General features: G+C 44.6%; 1 protein-coding gene across 5 annotated transcripts in view; it reads left to right on the top strand.

Annotated features, from left to right (window-relative positions):
* Positions 1–25,098, top strand: part of GRK5 (G protein-coupled receptor kinase 5) — a 153,772-nt gene that overhangs the window by 122,530 nt on the left and 6,144 nt on the right. For 4 of the 5 annotated variants that reach the window (XR_007906768.1, XM_051800384.1, XM_051800386.1 and 1 more), the window contains 10 exons: positions 945–1,045; positions 3,834–3,926; positions 6,068–6,131; positions 6,667–6,807; positions 7,913–8,103; positions 12,469–12,506; positions 13,351–13,440; positions 14,739–14,947; positions 22,374–22,511; positions 24,750–24,887. Coding sequence is in view for 4 of the 5 variants with exons in the window: in XM_051800384.1 (XP_051656344.1) it covers positions 945–1,045; positions 3,834–3,926; positions 6,068–6,131; positions 6,667–6,807; positions 7,913–8,103; positions 12,469–12,506; positions 13,351–13,440; positions 14,739–14,947; positions 22,374–22,511; positions 24,750–24,887 (1,203 nt within the window). In the remaining variant the exon portion in view is untranslated. Of the gene's footprint in view, positions 1–944; positions 1,046–3,829; positions 3,927–6,067; positions 6,132–6,666; positions 6,808–7,912; positions 8,104–12,468; positions 12,507–13,350; positions 13,441–14,738; positions 14,948–22,373; positions 22,512–24,749; positions 24,888–25,098 lie in introns of all 5 variants that reach the window. The other variant, XM_051800387.1, reaches the window with a different exon arrangement.

Genomic DNA, 25,098 nt, shown 5'->3' on the forward strand with positions numbered 1-25,098 from the left:
TGCAGGGAAAGAGGATTTTGTCATCTATGGCTGGATTTATTGTAAATACCCGAATTAAATTGTTTATATAAAGGGACTTTGATGTAAATGGGAGAATTGCCTATAAATAGGTGCACATACACATACAAATATACACTTTTTAATACAATTACAGTGTGCATTCAATGAGTAAGAATGTGGACTGCCTAAAAACTGTCTTTTTAGATAATTAATCCCAAACATCTTAAACTGGTTAACCATCAAGGCATACTGCAAGAGACCTCTCTTTGGCAAGGGCTTTTTGAAGGGGCTGAATGTACATTGTCTCCAAAGGGAGGAGAGGATGAAAAGAGTTTATGTGCTTGGTTGGCAAAGTTCCTCTTTGAAAATATCATTTTAAAGCTGCTGAATTATTCTTTTTCCCTTTAAGGGTGAACCAAGGTGTTCATCCAGACACTTTTGTGAACATCTTTATATATATATATATATATATATATATATGTGCACACACATATATATACCAGTGCTCTGCTCTTGTTTTGCTTTGCTGGATTTTTCAGACAGCACAGTGAATCGCCCATGAAGTGAAAACACTGGGCAAATTCTCTTTTGTTTAATAGAATGGCCTGTACACAGTTCAGGCCAGCACATTTTTCATGGGATGCAAGGGAGCAGTTCAAAGAATTGGCAAGTATTGTGTCCTGCATATTCATGAGGCTGGGCAAGGAGGTGAAGGTACAGGAGAAGGCAGAAAAGCAGTGTGGGGATAGGGTGGAATGTGGAGCGAGTTGCCACGGTATCCTATTTTACTGCTGTTTGACGTAAAGCTCCTTTGCTTTTACACAACCGCTGGAATCGAATGGAAGCGGCTCAGGGCATAAATAATGAATGTGCCTTTTACACGTTAAGAGAGGAGAATCTGCACCTCATCACTGACTTAACGTGCCCCTCTCTTCTCTCTCCAGTCTCCAGCCTACGTTGCCGAAGTCAGTCGAGACCTTGTCCAGCAGACAGAGGAGAAACTCGAAAACAGCCCCTGCAAAGAGCTGTTCTCCCACTGTACAAAGTAAGTATAACTCGATCCCCAAAGATCACAGGGCTGCAGCCAGCAGCTCGTGAGGAATGTGTCAGGTGGGGAGAAACACTGCAGTTCGAACCTGAGGCAGGTATCTTTGGCTTCTGCTCCTGATCCTGGAGGCATAGCTGACAAGGAGTGAAGTCATTTCATCTGAACAAAATGCAACAAATATTTCCATGCCATTATATACACTACACACAGGCCCTTACTGTTTCAGGTATTTGACAGTGTTCTAGCCAAGTAAACCAACCATGGATTTCATGCTGTGTGAAAAGAGCTACGATGATAATGTATCCAAAGAAAACATCTCTGTTTCAAAGTGAATAAAAATTAAGTGGCTATACGGTCCATTTAGACAGAGGAATGTGCAGACTTGCTCCGCATGGCTTTTCCAGAAAATCTTCACCAGGAGAATGGGGCTTTTTTAATGCTTTCTGTCTGCCCTTGGCGTTCCAACCAACGGGCATTATTTCCCCCTTTGTTTGGGAAAAGGCTTATCAGTTCCTGCAGCGGGGAGGCGATTGGGGCCATTATGTGCTAAAGCTCCAGGTATGCGATCTGCCTTTGCAAACGCTGGCCAGTAGCTCATAACCCAACAAAAATATGAAAAGGAGGGATCATCACACGCCGGCCCATGTGGTTTCTGGCCGAGCGCGGTTTGTTTTCCCTGGATGATGTAATGGGGATTTGTAACATTCGCTCCGCTGTCATTCATTGTTTTGACTCATTTCATTGACCTTTTCTGTTTTCAGTTATTCTTTGCGTTGGTAGGAGCTGTGGGTTATTTCTGGCCCTCTCTTAGAGCGTGGCGGGTGCCGTGTAGAGATGCTCTGCAGCTCATACGGCTGGTGTGTGCCAGTCCCAGCGACAAAGGCAGAGCTGTGCTCCACACAAACCCCCCTGATGCCTGCTCCCAGTCCTCCAATCGCTTTGAAAGCTGACAGTTCCCTCTAAAATGCACTTCGTTGTTGCCAAAGAGGGGGAACTCAAAAGCAAACAACTGCTGAAAGGCAGCTATTGTTCTTCTAAAATACGTGGGGCTTTTAATTAACTGAATGGAAGAGGCGAGCATTGGACACCACTTAATGCAGGCCCGCATTCACCCACGGCCATTCCTTCATCTCTGAAGCAGATAAATGAGCCAGGTTTGAAGCCCTGGTAATAAATATGCTGGTCATTTCACACGGACTGAAATGAGGTCAAAAGGAACTTTTAAAAACTTGCTGTTGGTATTTACTGGTATTGAATAACGTTAATTTTGAAAGAGTTCAGACCAAAGAAGGGAGGCATACATACAAATATGAAGCCTGCTGTCCTGTAGGAGTAGGGACAGGGATGAGTGTCGTTCACATCTTCATAAATAAAAATCAGTCTGCAAGAAAAATTCATGTGTAACTCTAACTCCTGCTTTGACCTTTAATATTTTGACTGTCTGCTCCTGCCTCCATTTAAAACTGCACATCTAAGACTTACTTTTTATTTTATTTTGTAAGCTTGAATCCATTAGGGGAACTGTATTATCTGTGTCCAGTCAAAGCTAATGAAGACAAAAATTTGACTTGTTGAGTGTGTGCAATTACCTGCCTGCTCCAAACTAAGGGTGCAAGAATTAAAAAAAAAAAAATTAAGAGCTGAGAAATTCCAAAAATAGTAGCTCAGGAACAGGGGAGACACATTATTCATGATGACTTGTCTGCTCAGGTCTAGAACTGCCTCAGGGTAAGACATAGACTATCCATTCCCAAACTAGAGTAGTCCTTCAGAGAGGCTTTCCTCCTTCCAGCAAAATCTGGAAATGTGTCTGTATACCCTTAGACATGGACACAAAAGTGTCTGTATACACCAAGACAGAAATACTCCTGTTTTAATGGGCATTTTTCACCCCAAACCAACTTTTGTCCTGCCAGTGCTGCTGGCAGAGGTGGGTAAGCAAGGCAAGGACCAACAGCAGCCCCCTGGCAAACAGTGCAACCACCTTCATTTCAGTCAGCTGGCTCAGCTCAGCCCCTCTTTGCTTAGTTCTGAACCCTTGGCCTCTCTTATGGGATGCCTGATGGTCTCTGGCTGCCTGTCACAAGCAACAGACTTTGTTCTCGCGTTTGCAGACTGGCCTTTTTATTCCTTTATTCCTTTTCATTATGCAAAAGATTTTGCACCCACTGCATGAGCCCCAAAATGCTTGTTCTTTGTCCAGAAACAAATCCATATCCCTGTTCAGACTTTTCTTTCTTCTGTTTTGCTCTACAAAGTACATAGCTGTTGGGAAAACCCCTTTGACTTCAGTCACATGTACTCCTTCTTCTGTGTAGCAGGAATTGAAATTGATATTTTTACTCAGAATGGTGCTTCTGAGGGAGCCTCTTTGGCAGAGATGGGCTTCAGCCAGAAATTCTCTATCCAGATATAAACGTCCCCCAAGGTTTAGGAGCTCAGTTCCTGAGGGAGTAGTGTTAATTGAGTAACAGAAGTAAAGACATTTGTTGTCTAGTGGCTAACAACCTCTGGAAAAGTTCATTGAAGCCAATGGGAGTTGCCCTATTAATTTTCAGTGTATATTACTGCTCAGCTTGTATAAGGCCTCCTGTTATGAAATACATCAAACATATCACTTTGTTGCAAGATTGAAACTGGGAGTAAAATAAAGTGAAAAATAAAGTGAAAGTAAAATAATCCTAGCAGATGAGAAGTCTGGATTTTTTTTCCTCTTGTTTTGTTTCTCTTTTGCCTCCAAGTTCAGGATTATAAAATGCTTATATATCCTTTTCATCTGAGATAGATCTGTCCTTGACCACCTCAGTGGGGAACCATTCCAAGAATACCTGAGCAGCATGTACTTCGACAGGTTTCTTCAGTGGAAGTGGCTGGAAAGGTAAGTTGTCACAAGATTTATTTCTTTTTAAATGAAAATAAATAAAAATGTTTATTTTTACTTTCCATGCAAAATACATAGAATATGCTCAAAAATCTGATATGTTTGCTTCTACAGCTCGAGTGTTTGGCCCTTTAATGGTATTAGGTGCATGAGGTGTATTAGGTATGATTAATGTTCATTCAGCAACTTCAGCTGTCTTTTCTGAATATGGTGACTTTTTCTCTGCACCAGTTGTCACTGTTATTAAATCACTCTAAACAGAGAAGGTCCTCAAACCATATGTATTTGCTCAACATTTCTGAGCACATTTAATAACCAAGCAGCCTTAGTGGGTATTAATTTGCGAGGAAAGGGGGTCCTGCCTTTTCCCTGTCAGGGAGGGCTGTAGCAGACGTTCACTGCTGGGTAACAGTGACCTTGAGCTGAGAGGAGACCCAGTTTCCACAAATGGGATTAATTAGGGCGGATGCGTTAGGGCAGGAGCCACCAGCGGTGTGTGTCAGCGGGAGGCCTCGGAGATCAAAGGAGCTGGGCCAGTTCCTCTCCCTGGAAAGCTGCAGAGCTGCTGCACAGGAGGGGTGGGCAGAGGGGCCCTTTTGTGCCAGGACATGCTCCACGTGCCATCTTCGCAGAGCCCAGCATTTACTCTTCCATTTCAATTAAAAAAAAACCCATGGGAAGATTCGTCTCTGGCCAGGCTATTTCCTACCTGTTTTCACCTCTGGGATAAGGAATTTTCTGAAATGCTTTGAGGATTTTTTTTTTTTTCCCATTCCCCCAACAACTAGGACAAGCCATTGGATATGCCTGGCTTAAGAAGCTGGGAGAACTGCTTTTAGGTTAGCACAGAGATGTTAGCAGCATGGAGTGATCACCAGCTCCTTCTGACAGCCTGCTGGCTCCAACGGAGCAGTCACACAGTCCATTTATTCCAGGGACATTGCTGAACATGTAGTTATCACTGCTAATTGTTGCTTTTAACCCCAACAGCATTTGCAGCAGCCTCGCAGAAGCCTGAAAATAGCATCTTTTCCTCTTCTAGCTTTGACCTTCTCCGTTATTTTTCTTCTTCCACTTCGAAAAACAATAATGGACATTAATGAAACTATTCACTTTAACATTTATTCCTCATTGTCATCAACCTCATCATCCCTGTGGTGGGAACAGCCACATAACTGTGCTCCCTCTGCAGGCTGGCCACCTGCCAGAGGGGAACAAGGATGGGAGGAATATCCATTTCCACTGCTAAGATAGCTGTAAAACTTTGGAAATGGAGTGGTGGATACAAAATCGGATCTCTACGAATCTAGAATTCTTCTCTGTCATGTTATAAAACCTCTGTGGTAGCAAAGTAAAAGTTAGATGTGGATCTGGAGCCATTCTGGTGGAGCAGATTTTGTGGGAAGCCTGTGAGATTGCACAGAGATCATGTCTCGTGGTTGTTAGGGAGCACTCTGCCCTCAGAGACAGACTTATTTAACCCTTAATTTGGTTTTTGCTCCCTTCTTGCCTGTGACACTCCCATAGGAGGCAGGTAGCCCAGGGGGGACGGGCTGGCTTGGAGCTTGGCTTCCTCTTCTCCCACATAAATCCACCTCTCCTGTTCCCAGGATTGTTTCTTTCCTTGGTTCACATCAGTTTCATGTTTTGTTTAAGACACCAGAAATATTTTCTAGTGGATCTCTTTTTCTCGTCTTGCGCACCAAACAAAGCCATGTGTTACACCATCCTATATATCATGGGAATTAATATCTTGTTGGAAGCTTTCAGGCCCCCTCTTTGCTTAACAAAAGCCAAAGCTGTATAATGGAGATTCAGAACCCTCCTTGGTCTTAAGATGCTAGCAGAAATTATCCTGATGACTCACTAATGTGTTGTATTTTATTACAGCTTAATATGTTGGAATTGAAAAGTTCAAGCCATACATAGTATTGAAGTAATGTAATTACATAATTATATATTATATTATATTATATGATTACCCTGAGATAATGTGATTATGTAATATCTATCTATTTTGCTTTTCAAAAGTATGCTCTGAAATAAATAAATCACTGAGAGTGCATTAAATGTAGCGTGCCTTTTATTTATTTATTTATTTATTTATTTATTTATTTATTTATTTCCTTTTCTTCCAGGCAACCAGTAACGAAAAACACGTTTCGGCAGTACAGGGTACTGGGGAAGGGCGGCTTTGGGGAGGTGAGTGATTCTGAAACTTTCTGTTAAAGAGTGTTTCTTACTTTTTAGGCGCTGCAGGTACAGGAGCCTGATGCGACAGAGGCTGATTTTCATTAATTGCTGACAGTTTTACTTAACCCCTCGGGACACTGTAATCCGAAAAGAACACTTCTGAGGGTTATTTTGTGTTTGGATGTTACACTCACATTTGAATGAGGGTCCACACCCTTAATTGTGTTTTACTGGTGGCTGGAGGTCGCTGGAGAGGCAGGGGAGGTGCAGGCGGGCTGTGGCCGAGCAGATCACAATCTGCACAGACAAAAGGAGGTGGGATAGGGAAGCAGGCGGAGGAAAGTGAAATAATTAAACCAGTATTACACAGCAGGTTTGGAAACAGTAGTCGGTTCCCCCTGCTGCCCCCGCCTAAGCCTTATTCGCTAAGCCTCGGTCTCTCGCCTTAAAAGGACTAAATCAGAAGAGATTGTGAGGAGCAAAGTGCAGCCCAGACACAGCGTTTGCTTCGAATTACCCAGCAATTGTTCTCTCTAATTCGCAGGTCTGCGCCTGCCAAGTGCGGGCGACGGGGAAGATGTACGCCTGCAAGAGATTAGAGAAGAAGAGGATCAAGAAGAGGAAAGGCGAATCCATGGCGCTAAACGAGAAGCAGATCTTAGAAAAAGTCAATAGTCAGTTTGTAGTGAGTATTGAGCTCGGCTCCCTGCTCACCTCCTGAGCACTGCCCTGGTTGAATCCGGTGCCTCCTCCATCTCCCGCTCCTGGGAAGGTGCCCTTTGCTTTGCACCTCAGTCCTGCCCCCTGCACCTTCGCCGGGTCTCATTTTGGTCTCTGGTGCGTGAGAAATGCGCCGACCAAGGAGCCTGTGCCTGCCATGGGAACGTGATGCGTTTGGCAGCCTTGACTTGCATCACAGCTGCATCAGCCTGAGCTATTTTTATCCAGCGTGATTACCTGAATTCCCAGGGTCTGGGAGAGAGGAGCTCGGGAGAGACTAAAGCAGGTTCAACCTGAATAGATCAGAAGAGACTGGCTTGTAGAAGCATCTAAGCAGTGAAGTGGAGCTGGTCTGCCTGATGTAGGGCTTTCCTGGGTCACACCAGCTCTTGTGCCTCTTTTAAAACCTCCCTTAGTTAAAAAAAAAAAAAAAAAAGAAAAAAGAGAAAGGTGTAATCTCAGCATCTGCCGTGTTCCTTACACTTATTTCAGGAAACACTGTGTATACAATAGATATTTACTTTACAAGATGTTTACTTACCTCTGGCAGAAGCCAAGAACAGTGGCACGTATTTAAAAGTGATGGCTAGCTTTTGGCTTCACTGGTTTTTCCTGGGGCACTCACAAGAGCCTCAAAGAAATAACACTGACCTTCATGTCTCAGTGATGGTCCACTGGATCCTCCAGGACTGGTCTGTTTAGGCCTTCCAGGGAACCTACTGAGATGCAAAACAGGGCAGCAGGAGGTGTAGTTTCCCTTCATTACTAAGGTCCCTCTTACATCAAAAAATCTGCCTGGAATTAGTATGCTTGTCCAGCCTGTGAGGCTATCTGAGCCTTGAGGGTTTCTGATGATAAATAGGCTGGATTGAACAAATTAATCTGCAGGCTCCTAACATCTGATTTTTCTGTGCCTTTAAATTGTGTGTTTGCCGTTAGATAAGTCCCATATCAAATTCAGTCAATGCATTTTTTAACTTTTCTAGAAAAAAATTCTTTAATGAAAAGCCAGCTCCTCCTTCTTAGCAGCTAACTGAACTGTCACAACTGTGCCTCAAATGTTTTTCTAGGTCAATTTAGCCTATGCCTACGAAACAAAGGACGCCCTGTGTTTAGTTCTGACCATAATGAACGGAGGTGACCTGAAGTTTCACATCTACAACATGGGAAACCCAGGCTTTGAGGAGGAAAGAGCTTTGTTTTATGCAGCAGAGATTCTTTGTGGCTTGGAAGACCTACACAGAGAAAATACTGTGTACAGGTAAGCACTCTCTCTAGAGCCTTAGGAAGTCTTTTCTGGGTAGGAAGGTACTGCCTGCATCGTCCCTGTGCAGCTTGGGTGCCTGAGTGCTCTGGCTGAAATTTCGCAGAGCCCTGTATAAATACAGTGTGATTCAGTAATCATGGAAGGAAGCAGTTCCTCCACTAAGTACATCCTGTCTAAATTAGACAGAACTATCACAAAGCTCCCCAAACCCTACCTCGGCGTGCACTGGGTGACATAAGAAAATGATGAAAGTTCCTCTGAAGAAATGTCATTAAGGAATCTAGTTCCTAGTTGGCACGAAATGGAGATCATTCTACCCAAGCCTCCTTCTAATTGCTTACATTATGTTGCACGAGGGGCTGCAGCACGTCAGACGTGGAAAAACCCTCCTTCCTGGATTTTTCCCAAGGGGGTGTCTGAGGCACAGGGTGTGGATTTACACCCTGGTGTGATTAGCTAGACTGGATGGTGGTGGCCACAGCGTGCCAGCCGTGGAAGGAGGCTGCTGCTGGCAGCATCCCACCCGCCGGGGTGCATCCAGCGGGCACGGCTCTGCCCGGCGCCGGCGCGGGCAACCAGCCCCGAGGAGGACACGCTGCAGCTTCTCAGCTTCCACTTTGGCTTCCAGCTCTGAGCAAGCACTTTTCCAGGGCACCACGGGGCTTTACTCGCTGGATGAGCGGGCTGATTGCAGACGGAGTTCTTGTGACTCCAGGAGGATTTATTTTTTTAATCAACGACCAGTGTAGTTGTAAACAACAGTTAATGTTTGTCTTCATCATCCCAGCTTGTGAAATCATTATGGCTGGCAGTCACAGCAGAAGAGGGCCTGTAAATTGATGAAAGGACTTCCAAGGACAGTGATTAATAGGCAATAATATGTTATTTTTGAAAACCAAGCCACGCTTTAAATCACTTGATGTGCCCACGTGCAATATGCACGGTGCACGTGCTTGTATGGATAGAAATTACAATATTGTTGTTCCTTGGAGGAGATCTCTAGCAAACTGCCACTTGGTTGCCTCACTGTGCCTCAGCTCTTGCTAGCTGGCATATGGAGGGCAGACAGATAACATGCTGATTTAGTTGGTGCTGGCCCAAGAAGGAGATTTTTTTTTTCCCAAGGAGCAAAATGGAACCAAGTGTGTAATGTCAGTTGAAAAATCAAATTGTGGGTGAAGTGTCTGACTTCCCTTTTCTTTGAAAAACATCCTACCACATTTAAAAGAAAAAATTAGGAGGCAGTACAGTGTTTCTTTTAAAAGTACCAGATTACAAGCATATTTTATTGAATAAAATGACTGGTACATTCACTACATGGCTGATATAATGCCATATATAATGTCATTTTCTAATAGAACAGATCTGGCCACCTAAAAAAGTACGTACTCTGAGAGAAATGGCATCCTACTTCTTTAAGCAGTTGTTTTCATGTTACTCTTACAAGAGCTGCTAGTTTACACCTCAGAAGACACATTCATTTCGGTGATGAATGATATTATATCCTTGCAGGTGACATTTTCTAGCAGTACTTTAGGAGCCTCTGCAGGGACCCCTAATTTGTAATACCACAGCGTGTTTTGGGACCCGTGAGAAGGGCTCTATAGGTCAATAAAATACAGCAGCTAAATGCTGCCGCTTTCTCAGGGCGAATAATTCGTCACAAAACACTTATTCCTCAGACTTAATTTCACTTCCTGTAAACAAAATGCTCGTGAGTAAATCACAGCGTTGGAAAACACATCCCCATCTCCTGGGCCGTGATGATGCACATGTGACCCGAGAGAACAGCCAGGCTCAGAGGCAGAGTTATCTGATCCAGAATTCCCTTGGCAAACGTGGCTCTTGTGCTACATTTCTCAACTGCATCATGTGGGTGAAGGTCAACGGGTCGATTGTTCGTGGAAAGCAAACATAGAAAAGCTGCTGGTTCTCCTTGAATTATTTTTAGGTATATAAATATGTATGTATATGAAAATTTTTTTAGGGTTTTTAGATGTATATACATGCATATAGGTAAATAATTTTTATGTGTGCTATAACCATGTCTGGAAGCTCCAGTCAGCATCAAGATCACATTGTCCTAGGCATTTTGCACAAATTTAGGGTAGAGCCTTGTCCACTGTGATTAATTGAGTTCTTTAGGCTTTCCCATACAGCCAAACAATGTACCATTGCCTTCAGAGCACGGGCACAGTGCCAGCAGTTTATGTTTCAGTATGTTTGGGCAAGGCTACTTTACATGTGGGAAGTCATGCCATTGGAAAGGAGCCTTACATGTCACTGTGTCCACCAGGGACTTTTATTTCTCCTTGACATTCCAGTCTTGATCAGCTGGAAGTGTTGGCCGTGCCAAGGGAGCCAGCCTGGATCCTGGGGAACCAGGAGTCTGAAAACAGGAGTGACAACTGATGTCTGGGGGGGAGGAAAGCTTGCTCTAGTTGCCCTAAATCACAGAATACTTTAGGGACCCAACTGCTGTTCTCAGAGTTCTCCTGGAGTCTCTCATTTTCTCATTCAAAGACAGCATTTCCCAACTTGCATGCAGGATCCTTGTAAGTGGTGCTAAGTTACAGTTTTAAGTGGGACTAGTAACTGCTGGAGCAGAAGATTAAGTTACTGATGAAGGCTGAGTTCTTCAACTAAATAGTTCTTACAGGATTTGAGATAAATTTTTAAAAATAAATAGGAGATGCCCTTGACTGTGTTGCTCCAGCACTGGAAACCTTCTGTTGATAGACAGGGAGAGCTCACAGTGGTATGTTAAATAAAATCACAGCTTCTCCTCAGCATTCAGCTGCCTTTCACATATTTCAGTATTGTTGATTTGAAAAATAGGCTTGGTACCACTGGGCACCCAGTGAGGTTTATCTTGAGAGGTCAAGAGGGTCTGAAGCAAGCAAGAAGAGGAGATTATTCACAGTGCCGTGTTCCTGCTTGAAATAATAAATAAAAACAAGGCAAGTTTTGCAATTTTAATCTTGGCATTGTCAGAACTATAAAATACCCCTCTCCATTCGCAGGAAAATTCATGACACCGGAGCTTGAGGCACAGGGGGGGCTCCTGCCCAGGCTCTGTGCAATGTCCTGTTTCCCTGGTGCAAGGGTTTCCCCTGTGCACCCCCTCTCTTGGCTCTTTGAAAGCAGTGCCTCTTGCTGGGAAGCTAACAGGATCGAGCTGGTTCACAGATGCAAGGAGGCCTTACAAAGAGAAGAGGCCAAACACTGCTTGGATTTGCACCAGACTGAGCACTGTGTTTAGATAAAAGCCAGGGCACGGTGTGGTGAATGCCAGGAGTGCTGTTCTCCCTGACTCACCCACCCCAGCCCTCCTGGGACACTCCCTGCCCATCTCCCTTCCCTCTCACACCTCTGGTCCCACCTCCCAGGCACGAGCAGGAAGGGAAGGAGCCTGTCTGGCTCCCACCTCAACAGCAGCCCTAGAAGGGCAGCAGTGGCTGCAAAGTTGTGCTGGGCTGCACAGGTTTGGAAAGCAGCCGTGGCCAAGAGAGGGGGCTGGAGCGTGGCTGGCCTGGGCAGCGTCTAGAAAGAGCAGCTGGTGGAGTGGGTTTCGTGCAGACAAACCTTTCAGAAGAATGATCTGCCAAGGCTCTGCTAAATATATGAAAACTGAGATTACTTATTTCAGAAGTTTATAACTTGGCCAGATTTGGGATTTTTATTTTTTTTTTCACAGGAGCAGTAAAAGGCACATCTTTGACATCAGAGTGACCACCTTGCCAATTTTCATGGCATTACTCCAAACCACATAGGCACTAGAGTTTCACAAATGTTTGTATGAAGAGTCTTAATCTGGGCAAAGCATTCCCCCCCGCCCCTCTTTTTCCAAACGTGATGAAATTATTACACATGTGTGCAAGTGCCTGGACACACATTCACATGTTTGGTCTGAGTCAGATGCCAGGCGTGGAAAACTCGAGCCCAACAGATTGCTACTTCCATTTTCATGTGCAAATAAAGCATTTTAAAATTTAAAATATTTTTCTTTTTGACAAAAGATTTTACAACAGAAAATGTTAACAGAGATTTAACAACACACAGGACTACAGGGTTTGGTTTACAGGGCTTACAGCACTAGATGGATGAGTCCATTACGGAGCAGATTAGGAACTAAAAGCTTGGCTTAGTGAAAAATTCTAACTCCAGTTTAGAAAAAGACATATGGTTTCAGTCTCTCTGTGAAGTGAGTTGTAAAAGGTTGCATTGGTTTCAGGAGTTCCTCGCTGTTTGGGTTGACACTCAATTGGTTTATTACTAGTAATAAATGCACTCGCACAGTTGTATGGTTATGTTATCAAAACCAGCTTTGTACCAATGACTGCTATCCTTCATTTTCAGAGATCTGAAGCCAGAAAATATCCTGCTGGATGATTATGGTAAGTCTCAGAGGTTTACAGAGATGCTTTCCCAGTAAAGCAGATTAAGTTAGTTTTAGGATATATATTGCACAAAGACAAATAATGCTCTGAAGTGATTAAGGGGCTCAGCATACACTAATATTGCCGTGCAGGGGAGGCTGAGCTGCTGGAGCTCCTGCACAGATGGAGCGGAGCAGCCGGGGCTGTGCTCGAGCTCAGCAGGGTCTGTGCTTTGCTGGGGCTCTCTGCCTTCTTTGCATTGTTTTTCTGTCCTCCTTGCTGCAAGGCTGATGCAATACAAAGGAAGTTCTGATTTCTAAATCTGTGCTTCTCACTCTGTTTTCAAAAGTGTTTTCATCCTTTGCTGAGCCGAGTCTGGTTCTGTGCAAACCCAGGTACCCGTTTGCTGCTGAAGGCAGCGATAATCGAATCTCATGCTGACTTACAGACCAGATGTAGCCCCTTCAGCCATCAGAGGGTTACAGAATTATGTCAGCCCATCCATTCTCTCTGATCAGTTCAAGACACCTCCCCACAGCATGCTTCTCATTGCCTTTTTTCCTTGGTTTTAAAATGTCTAACAAAATCCACTCCCGTCCGTAGCCTCACTTTAATTTCACTGCATTATAGTGCCCTTTATAATTCGTCTTTTCCATAATAATTCCTCTTTTCCTTAATAATTCCTCTTTTCCTTATCAATGAAACTGTTCCAATTCAGTGATTCAGAACACTCTTCTCTTAAAAAGTCTGAGCAGTAAATTGCAAGAGTATTGTAGCAATGACCACAGCTGGGGGGGTTGGACTAATTTGGGTCATGTTGTTATATCTGCTTTTTGGTTTTTTGTTTCTATTTTCCTTCCAGGCCATATCAGAATATCTGATTTGGGTCTAGCTGTTAAAATCCCTGAGGGTGAATCAATCCGTGGAAGAGTAGGGACAGTAGGGTATATGGGTAAGTTTTCTACAGCTCATCTTTTATATAATTACTTAACTTCTCGTGATATTTCTGCCATGTAAGCTCGAGAAAAAGCATAAAAAATATTCACATTAGGCTGGGTCCAGTTCCTTGCAGCAACCCACACAGAAATCATGGCAGGGGAAATCAGAAGGATGAACCACAGCAGCTCTCAGTGAGTCTGGTCTATAACCTTAAATCAGCAAAGAAAATGAAAAGGGGAGACAACAACTGGGATTCTGGTGATTTAAGCATAGGTTTATTTTAGGAGGGTTATGTGCTAAAAGAAAAGTTTCTTTCTAGTTGCTACTTTAAATAATAGTAAGTGATAAAATGATAGTTTGTGATAAAATGGGTAAGTCCACACCTATGGTCATCTTGACCAGAGTCATCTTGAGTCTTCCATTCTGTGCAGGGGAGGCTGCACAAAAGAAGAGTAGAGATTTATACACTGGTAAAATGAAAACACTCTCCCTGGTTCAACTAGATCTGTTTTCTAAATTCAATGTAATTATTTTCATGCATTCTCTGGGTGGGCATATTTCTTGGAGTAAAAATTTGCTTGTGCTTATTTGACTAAATAGAAACTAGCTGATGTGAGCCACTGTTACACCATGTGGAGACTTTAATGAAAGCAAGCAAATCAGTTGTCATGTCTAAATTTTGTTATCCCAGTGTAAGTTTGCGTGCACACTGAGGCTCTGTGCTTGTGGGCACGTGTGTGTGTGTGTGTTTGCACCCCTGCATGGCAGTGAAGGGGCCTGCAAGGCAGCGACTGTACGCCCAAAGCATCGTGTGGTTGCAACACAAAATAAATGGGTTGTTCTTTTTAAAGTGGGAGAGAAAAAAAAATAAGTTACCAATTGACCAAAAAGACAGAATTTGCTTTTGAAGAAATGTCACGGCCGTTCACAGGATGTGTGTTTGCATTTCATTTCTTCCCTAAATGGAGAAGTCTGGAGGGACTCTTAAGTTTAGGTCTCTGCTTAATATTTAGCTTCAACTTCTTTCTGGGTTTTTTTGGTTGGTTTTTTTTTTTTTCCCTAATTGGACTGAGTTGGTAGAGAAGTCAGAAGGCAGCATGCACAAGGCATGTAGCATGTAGAGAAAACAGCATGGCATGTAGCATGCTGCATTCTCTGTAATGCAATCAGTGGAAATCAGGAGGTATTTTTGTATTTTACCCACCATCGTCTGTGCATGTGTGTTCAGTCACCAAAATGAAAGTTCTAGACGTTTGTTTTGCCTATCTAAATATCAAGCATCTCCACAAGACATATCACTCTCCTCCACAGCTCCAGAAGTGTTGAACAACCAGAGATACACGCTCAGCCCTGACTACTGGGGGCTAGGCTGTCTCATTTATGAAATGATTGCTGGGCAATCACCATTTCGTGGAAGGAAGGAGAAGGTGAAGAGGGAAGAAGTGGACAGGAGGGTGCTGGAGACAGAAGAGGTGTACTCCCACAAGTTTTCTGAGGAGGCCAAGTCCATCTGTAAAATGGTAAGGGGCTGGAAGGCCCGCTGTGGCAGCGCCGTTAACAAGCTGTGTGTGACACGGTCTGAGCAGAAACACTATCCCACAGAGGGGCTGCAGAAACAAGGACTAACCAAGCTCATCTGCTGATGGGGTGACTGCATTCTCTGTTGATTCTAATTGTGTTTGTTTGGGCTTGCTTCTCCATGAGATTCATCACGGTCGTCTGGAGCCCTTTCCAAAGTTTTAAGGCCAAGGGAGCGGTATCTATTCTCGTGAGACTTTGAATGTTAGTTTGCAGTCAGGAATGCATTTCTGTCTTTTATAACATTGTAGAAAAAATAAAAAGGACTTGATGATGCAAGACTCTGGTTGTCTCCTGCAAGGAACTGAAAACCCCAGGCTTCCATTGTCTTTGGTGAGAGCTGGGGGTAAGCAGGACAAGGATTATGCAATGAAATTATTGAGACACTCAAATGTCCCAGCCCATCTTACTGAGTTTGTTAGCAGCTTTTCCCCTGGGGTGCAGGGTATCCAGCTTTTCTTAATACTGTTGAGCTGTTCTTCAAAATGTTTTCTCACTCTTTCAGCTGGGAGTCATTTTTGTAGCACAATAGCCATGTCTGACAATGGAAATCCTCAAACCCTCCGAGAAATCTCAAAGCTGTGTCTGAATTCATCAGTGTCTTGTTGACATCCATCTTTAGAAGGCGGAATTGTAGTTTGGAAAGGGCTGTGACCTTTCTCTTGATGTTGTTTGCTAACGAGTGAAGTCTCCTTTGGAGGCAATGACATATCTGTGTATGCTGGTAGAGGGAGAATGAGGGGAAAGAAAGGTCAACAAATAGGTAGTGAGAGTTTCACCAATGTCTTGTGCAACAGGCAAGCAAACAGGTCGATGACATTCTGGTTGGCTGGCTTCAGGAAGAGACACTGAAGTCTCCTTGCAAATAATAATGGTAGCATTGCCAAGTATGGTGCCTGGAAGTTATTAACTCACAGTGCACCAACTCACTGCTGAATCCCTGGGTGGTAACTAGCTGACATCACTCTTGATAGATATTCTAGGCCATTCACTGCCCTTAATTGGAGATTCAGAGCCCCCAGTGAAGCTAACACGGGAAACTTTAGGACAGTCACAGACTCTTACAAACCATCTCATGTGCTCAAACAGCCTTCTCTTCTCAGGTAGCATCTTAACTGTCTCCAGGTGAGGAGTAGAGTCTGCTGGAGTGGCAGAGGGTTTGTGCATATCCTGCTGTTAGTATGGAATAGAAATGTAGTGGGCAAAAATTATATCCTGTTGCTTATTCCCTAGTTATTTGCAGGCATGAGGCACAGAATCAGAACAGTTTGGGTTGGGAGGGACCTTTAAAGATCATCTAGCCCAAGCCCCCTTTTCTGGCTGACGCATTGTAGAAGCCCTCCTTGTTACTCTTTGTGTCTCTTGCACAACAGAATGAAAGTATACGTTGAAAATAAGCAAGCCCAGAAGAACTTAAAGTGGAGAAGAATTAAATGCAGCATTGATGGGATAGTGCTGTAGATGAGCTACCACTCCCAGGGGAGCAGACAGTCGTTACACTGTAGTGGTCATTGTCATCTTCAAGCCATGGAGACTTTGGTTTCACAGAGGTGGGACCTTGGGAGGTCATCTAGTTCATTCCCTTGCCTCAGGGAAGCATGGACTGTATATAAATCATCCTGAAAACTTGATCATTAGCTGCTTCCCTGTCCAATCACGTGGCATGTTTATTTAGGTGGTTTCTGCAAACTATTAATGGATCCAAAGATAACCCTTCCCTTTTTGAGCACTAATGCCTCAAGGCAGGAAGTGCCTTAGTTCTGGTACCGAGTGTGATGGCATTTGTGGTTTTACATCCAAAAGTGATTTATTTTATCAAGATTTTTTATTTTAAAAATCCGTTATTCAAATGCATTTTCTCAAATTCTTTTTGCTCTTTGTGCTGAAAAGCAGGACTTTGTTAGTTTGTACCAGCATCTTAACAAGGACACAAAAAAGTAACAATTAATTACCCCTCATGTCTGCAAAATGAAACATGAAGTTTCAGTACATGAATCTAACTTGAGCCTTCACAAAGATCTGACACAACAAGGCTTTCCCACAGCGGACTCTTCAGGGTAGGAGTGGGGAACAACATGTTTCTCACCATGTCTCCTAACCTTCTCTTCAAAGCTTGCTCCATGAGCTCATAGCGTCGCCATCAGGAGATATATTGTCTTTATTCATTTGCTCATATGAAAGCCCTCTAGTGTCACTCCATGTCAACCTTCCCCTGCAGGATGTTTGTGTCCTTTTGCATTTTTGCAGGCACATATCATAGCTCCCATTAATCATCATCCATCCCATATTTCCATGTTTCATTTTGTAAGCAATTTCCCATAAATCAGACCTCATTTTGGACTGAAACAGAGATGAATAATAAATAATTAGGAACAGGGGCAGCTGGCTTTCTGGGAAGCTCCCCAACCCATAGTTCCCATATAACATAACTGCTTCATGGTGTGTTTTTTCTGTGAAAAAACTCCAGTCTTTCTAGGAAATGCTCCCTGTTTGTTGTTGTTATGACTTGTACTTCATTGATGTACATGCATGTTTTCCCTGACAAGTGCAGTCATGCATCCAGAGATGTGACTTGAAGTGCATTCAAGTCAGCAGAATTGGATGGGCCCATATTTCTCTGTTCTTCTGACACTGTGTCCTGCTTCTCTACGTTTCCCACAAAGTGTCTTCCCTCGTGCCTTTTATTCCTGCAGCTCCCATTTTACTCCACAAAAGGGATCTCTGGTTGGAGGGTGTAGAGAAGACAGAGCCAAACTCTTGGTTTGCTGCCCAGTAACGGGACAGGAGGCAATGGGCACAAACTGAAACACAGGGGGGTCCCTCTGAACATTGGGAAACACTTTTCCACAGTGAATGTAGTCAAGTACTGGAACAGGTTTCCCAGAGAGGCTGTGTGGTCTCCACACCTGGAGTTATCCAAATCCCAGCTGGACAAGGTCTGGAACAACTTGCTCTAAGTGGCTCTGCTTTGAGTAGAGGGGTTGGACTAGGCAATCTCCAGACATGGCTGTTCCACCATTCTAATCTCCATTCCTTTCCCAAGGTGCCTCCCCAACCAACTAAAAGGTGATGGGTTCTTTTTTCCCCTAAAAGCAATTTTTTTCTCAACCTCACCACCAGAAAATGTCATCACACAGCTACTCCTGCCTGCTTTCATCCTTCCTCTCTGCTCTCATCCCTAGAAACCAACTTGTTCACACATAATGACACCTTCAAGTTTGCCAGTGCTGCCCGAGGATAACTGATCTCCATCTGTCTTGGGAGGAACCTCGTACACGTCAGGGTGCTCTTCAAATGATTATTGTTGCTATTGAGAATAACAACAGCAACAATAATAATAAATCTTCTCTAGTAAGTCTTTGCAATGAGCTTAATTGTCACCCACGCCTGAGAGTGTTTTATCTCTTCAGTTGGCCAGATGAGGCTGTGATTTCATAAGCAGGATGATGTACAGCCATTCGTGTCATTCTGGCATCTTCAGTTCCCACTCCACTCTCATCTCTCATTTAGTAACTGAGAGGGGACCATAGTACTGCCTTTCTATTCTCTAAAAATTGCTGAAAAGAGTATGCTTACCTCTGTGTCAGGGTTGAAATTTATCTAGGTGATTCCTTAAACTATTTGCTCAGCTGGGTCGATGGAAATGGTTTTACCGCTCCCCTTGTCTCTTTTCATGAGCAGCAATTTTTTGTTTCCCCTTACTCCTATAATTTTAGGACTAACATCCTAGGACTTGGAATTGTTTATTACATGGTATGATCTGGATATGAACTGATTGATCACAAGAAGATAAAGCAGTGCTTTGGGGGCTGTTGGCTTTTTTTAGCAATCCTCACAACAGTTGTTTCTTTTTGAAAAGGAAACAAAACAAAGTCATGGAAAAAGTCTCAGACATAGCAGAGTTTGAATCCCCAGTGGGAATCAAATGAGCGACATGAAAGTATCAGAAAGCTCTTTATATCAAGATCTTGATGTAACTTCACTGCTGCTACTCAGGACTCTCTTTGAAAATCCTGTTCTAGTCATGCTTTGCCCATAACTCTGTAGACTAAACCCTAAATGTCCAGTGTCATCTGGAGCATTTGCTACCAGAACATAAAGCTCTACTGCTTGGTATCAACTTCATGCATGGTTGGGTGGCCTAAGATGTCTTCAGATTTGAAACTCTGTGAATTATCTGCAGGCTTTGGCTGTAAAATTACTCTGAAATTATGTTTAATGGGGTCACTTGCACTGCTGTCCCAGGAGGGCTTGTCACCAGCCTGATGTAGTTGCTTTTGTTCTGCTCTCTGTTCATATTAAATAAACCCTTTGAAGCTGAATTAAACAAAAGTGTAGAGGTGGCTCAAAACATACAGTTGTTATCTCCATTTTCTTTTCCAGGTCAGATTCCCAAATGGGATGCATGTTTCAGGCTCTTGCACAGGTTTACTATTGCAGAAAGCTTCTGGGGCTGCAGGAAATGGTAAAAGACTCATTATTCCTCGGACAAAGGAAGGGTTTTTCCTTCTGAAAAGTGTTATAGTCCATGCTATCTCTTGATATCCACAACAGAAGCCAGAAAAATTGTCTGGTTTCACCTGTTGCCATCTCTAGAGCTGGTTGAATCTACAGCTTATCAAATTCCATTAATTTCTTACATTTTTCTCCATTGGGACTCTCCTCAAGAGGCAGGCAGGAGTTTGCAGGAGAATCCTCTCCTTTCTGTGGTCTTTCAGTCCCAGCCTATTCCCACTGGCCTGTTCCCTTTTGTGTCTTTCAGCCTGCAGCGTCCAACCACCCACAGCCAACTGCATTCATGCTCCAGAGACTCCCTTCTCACATCTGAAATTGCTGAACACTCCCTTGTTTATCACAGAGGAGCCCAGGAGTACCCAGGCAGCCTTTTTCTATCCTCAGCTACCCTATCCTCTGACCACACACTCCAAACAACTTACAGCCTGACAAGGGTAAATTCACAGATTAGTTTGGTCTTCCCGCTTAATCCAGAGTCCAGACTACATAGACAGGATGTAACCCCCTTTCATCCCTTCACAGCTCACTTGAGAGCAGAAACTGCGGGGATCTCCTTTGTCATCTACAGGCAATTCCAGCCTACCCCTTCCTACTACCTCTTGCTCCTCAGCTGCGCTGTCCCTGAAAGCTTCAAAGTATCATTTCCAAAAGTATATCAGAGCCAGGGGCCGTAAAAATGGTCTTTCTGCCTTCAGATTCTTCTTTCCACCTGTCAGGAAAGCCCTATCAGCATGAGAATAGAAGATCAAAAGTACTTTTGCCTCCTCCGCCCAACCACAACAGAGCAAGCCGGATTCTGACTGGAAATTCCAGAGCTATCTTCTTCACATAGGCTAGAGCATGTGACTGTTGGGATTTAACAAAACAAACAAACAAACAAAAACCAATACAGAAATACTCGCAACAAAAAACCTTGCCTCAGGACTGAGGGAGCTCAAAGTCTTGTGCAACAATGAGCACTGGTGAGGCCACCCCTGGAGTGCTGTGTCCAGTTCTGGGCCCTCAGCTCAGGAAGGCCCTGGAGGGGCTGGAGCAGGTCCAGAGGAGAGCAACGAGGCTGGGGAAGGGACTGGAGCACAAGTGCTGTGAGGAGAGGCTGAGGGAGCTGGGGGGGCTCAGCCTGGAGAAGAGGAGGCTCAGGGGAGACCTCCTCACTCTCTGCAACTCCCTGACAGGAGGGGGGAGCCGGGGGGGGTTGGTCTCTTTTCCCAGGCAACCATCAGCAAGACAAGAGGGCTGGGTCTTCAGCTGTGCCAGGGGAGGGTTAGGTTGGATATTAGGAAGAATTTCTTTGCAGAGAGGGTGCTCAGCCATTGGAATGGGCTGCCCAGGGAAGGGGTGGATTCTCCATCCCTGGAGGTGTTTAAGGACAGACTGGATGTGGCATCAGTGCCATGGGCTGGGAACCACGGCGGGGTTGGATCAAGGGCTGGACTTGATGATCTCGGAGGTCCCTTCCAACCCAGCTGATTCTATGATTCTATGAATTGGAAAGCAAAACCGCCGCAGCTGGGACGGTCCAGGACGAGCCTCCCGCGGGCGGGCAGTGCCCTCGGCTCGCTGGGGCTTTCAGTGCCATTCCCGGAGCGCAGCCCACCCGGGCAGGGGCGAGCGCTGCTTCCCGGCTCGGCTCCGGGGCAGCAGAGCCGGGGGTGGGAGGGGAGCCTGGCCCCGGAGATGCTCCCGGGATGCTCCCGGGACCGGCCCGGCCGCGCTGCCGCTCCTCTGCTGCCTCCCGGCGGCACCGGCACGACAGACACCCCTCCTGTCAGTGCCGGGTCACTGGCAGCGCCACGGAGAGGTTTGTGATGAAGGGATCTTAAAGAACATCTAGTGCAACCCCCTGCCGTGGGCAGGGGCACCTTCCACCAGCCCAGGTTACTCCGAGCCCCGTCCAGCCTGTCCTTGGACACTTCCAGGGATGGGGCAGCCACAGCTTCTCTGGGCAACGTGTTCTCTTGCAGTGCCTTTAGGTACTGGAAGGGGCTTCAGGGTCTCCCTGGAGCATTTTCCACTGGTGTGGAAAATGTAGAGCACCCAGCAAAGCCAGCCTTGCCCGTTTGCAGTGCATGTTTAGTTTGCTGCTGAGCTAAGGCATGAGTTGCCCATCTCTTGAGTAGGCAGCTGAAATCTCTGGCAGATGATGGTGATTTTGGAGCTGTATTTTCCCATCTTTATCTGAGCATAATGCAGGCTTCCTTGAAGATGAATGGAAGGGAAAACAGGGAAACAAAACTGTGAACCTTCACTTTTCAGCAGATTGCCTTTCAAGTCAGTGGTACATTTAGACAGGTCCCTGTCCCAGGTGATGGTCTTTTTGAACCAGTCACTTGCACAATAAGCTCTGCCTCTCTTCAACTGTTTAGTTGTGATCTCTTAACCTACTTGATCCTATGCATATGGTTTAAAAGTAGAGGCACTTTTGTGAAGATTTGGCTACATGTTGTCTGCTCATCCACCAACTAGTTTGTGCCAGAATTATTGAACTCTTTCCTTGCAGATCAATTAGTCCATCCATACAAAAGAAAAAAAAATGAGAAAAAACACATGAGACTTATGAATGTGCATCTATATAAGTTATTAAGGAATGTCAGATCTTTTCTTGAGAGTGTTCACTGAAAGTAAGCAGAAGCAACAGTCTCTATTTTTACTGTAAATACTTTACAGCAGGTGATTTTCAAATGGTGGAACAGTGCAGTCCTAATCCATTTAACTACAGCCTTTAAGTAGCAGCAATTCCACCTCCCCTCTGTGCTTCCCTCTGGGCACGTTCAAAACCAACTGGAGATAAAAATATCTCTGTGGAGCTCTTGCTTTTCTGACATCCTCACCACTCCTCTTGGCACGTTTCAGCTCCTCACCAAAGACGTGAAGCAGCGGCTGGGATGTCAGGGGGAAGGTGCAGCAGAAGTGAAGAGGCACCCCTTCTTCAAGAGCATGAATTTCAAGCGGTTAGAAGCAGGAATGCTGGATCCTCCCTTTGTCCCTGATGTAAGTACGATGGGAAGAACCCCCAGTGGCCTCTTTCTAGAGATTTGTTTCTAAATTACCTTCTCTCTCTTAGGGCTGGAGTGGGGGTGCTGGGAGGAAGAGCAGAGGGAGCTGTGTAGGTGTGTGTGTGCAGGGTGGGTGAGCCTCCACACAGGAGGGTCACCTGGGCCTTCACTCATTCCCAGTCATTTTACCACAGCATTCCATGTGACACTGGAGGCACTGGAAACCTTTGTATTCCCTTACCCATGGTGGTGGTGTGAGGATCAGTGTGCTCAGGACCAGGTGGTGCTTGGCACCATCAGCAGTGAGAGCCACATGTATGCACACAGATTTATAGATATACATGCTGAGTGAAACCAGAACTACAAAGTCCAAAGCTCTGTGGAGCCAGGGGATTAACCTGAAATCAGGTGTCACCTCCAGCAGAGAAGGTGACTTGGACCTGAGAGAGCATTTTGAACTTTTTAGTGCTCATGGGGCATGAAACCCAACGTTGAGTCCTTACTCAGGTTTGCACCCCAGACTCACACATACTCGAAGTCTTTGTTGCATTGGCAACAACAAAGCTTTTTCCACCCTTTTGTGGTATTAATTTCTACCCTAGTGCACAGAGTTATCTGATGATTTTCCTCCCGCAGGGTTCTCTTTCTGGCTAGACCTTCTATCCTTAAAGTTCCCATATGGTTCTAAGTAAACACTGCCATTTTAATCTATTAAGGAAAGTAACATCTTGGCAGCTCTCATTCACGTTGCTGCAAACTCAACCAAACCAAAGTGGTTTGAATGCTACGAGAGTTTACTTTAGCTACTCTGGTTTTGCTTTACATTTTACTATGTGGCCTAGTTACTCCTGCCAATTAGCCCATGGTGTTACGACCTGCTTTAGTGGGAAGAAAGAGGAGACAAGCTACTATTTCTTTCTGATGTAGAAAATTAGAAAATTCTGGGCTCAAATTTGGGATCTGCCAGAGTGTGTTAAAAGCTTAGCTGAGGCACGAAAGGCCCAGAAGGCACCTCTTAGAGACACATTTGCTAAAGCAAAGGCACATAAATTTTTATGGCTATTTATCGGGAACTCAAGAGCTGCCCCTAATTTGATTTGTTTGCCAATTCATCCGTAGATTTCCCAGTCTTTACTGAAGTCAGCTGAATCACCCAAAGCTATATAGCCAATGACAGAGGTTGGAATCCAACCCGTGCCTCTCCATCCTCTTCTAGATTACTCTGTGTCCACAGAATTGCTGTGGATTGCAGCCATCTGGAATGCAGAAGGATGCAGCCTTCAGCACACGGGACCTCTGTCAGGAGTCAGCTCTGTTTGTTTGGCCACAGTGCTCAGATAAAGTGCTGCACTGTTGGAGCCCTGGGCAGTCATGGTACCATCTATAGGCAGTAGGATTCAACACGTGCTGCAGTTGAGCAGGTCAGGCTGGTCCCACCAGCCACCCCTCGATTATCCCTGCACATCAGAGGGTAGCTGGGAACTCTCTGGGCACACAGGTGACCACACTGAGGGTGACAGGGAGCCAGTGATGACCATTTCTGCTCTCTGTGGCTGACTGCTGGAATAGGAGCTAAAAACCACGTCACTGCAAAGAGCTCTGTCTCTGTCATCCCAGAAAGCTAAGTAGTTCAAAAAGGCAAAGCCATTTGACTGTTTCTTTGAACAAATGCAGACAAGTTAGAAGAGTTAATAGAGGTGCTTCTGGACAGCTTCCAGCAGCAGAGCTATTAATAAAAACAATGGAAAAATGCCAAACCTCCTCTGTTTTCTTTAGCAATTAGTGTACATTCCTTTAAATTTTTAAGCTGCAAACCCCACAGCTATCTGACCAGGAGGGCACTTCTGTTTGAGGCCTCTTTTCAGAGCTGTCTCATAAACATTCTGGTTTTCTGTTGTTTCCACTCTAAAAGAAAAGACTGGTGAAGGATTTGATTTTTGTTTTCTTGCTTCCTCTGTTCTTTTCCTCTTACCTCTTAACCAGATGGTACATGGATGACTAAAACCTACTTTGACTGATGCTTTAAGGACTTCGAAATAGGAATCTTAAGGTGCTTAAAGTGAAGTCAGCCTTTGATGATGAACAGGCAGGCAGAACAAGTCTAGAGAAAGGGGATGCAGACACACACTTGTTGTTAGACATTCTCACTTGACTGAAAATGTGAATGAAAGCACATGATCCGACTTAGAAACATTTTTTCTCTTGTTGTTTCTCTTTTCTTTGCTGCTGACAGCCCAGAGCAGTGTACTGCAAGGATGTGTTGGACATCGAGCAGTTCTCCACAGTGAAAGGAGTTAACCTGGACCAAACAGATGATGATTTCTATTCCAAGTTTTCCACAGGATCAGTGTCTATCCCATGGCAAAATGAGGTAAGGGTGTATCATAGTAAAATTACTCCAATGAAAGCCCAAATGCAGATGGTTTAAGAGGAGCAGTATGTTTCCAGTAATATATGGCTACTGGAGAACCTGCCAGACTCTAATGCTTTCATGAGTTACAAATGGCCCCTTTCAAGTTCTGTAATGTACCACAGGTGTCAGGTCCAGGTGACTGTATCTGTTGGCTCTGGATCTTTGTGTA

This window comes from Manacus candei, unplaced genomic scaffold (assembly GCF_025592945.1).
Source record: "Manacus candei isolate 608988 ecotype Guabito, Panama unplaced genomic scaffold, ASM2559294v1 h1tg000050l, whole genome shotgun sequence".
Taxonomy (NCBI): domain Eukaryota; kingdom Metazoa; phylum Chordata; class Aves; order Passeriformes; family Pipridae; genus Manacus; species Manacus candei.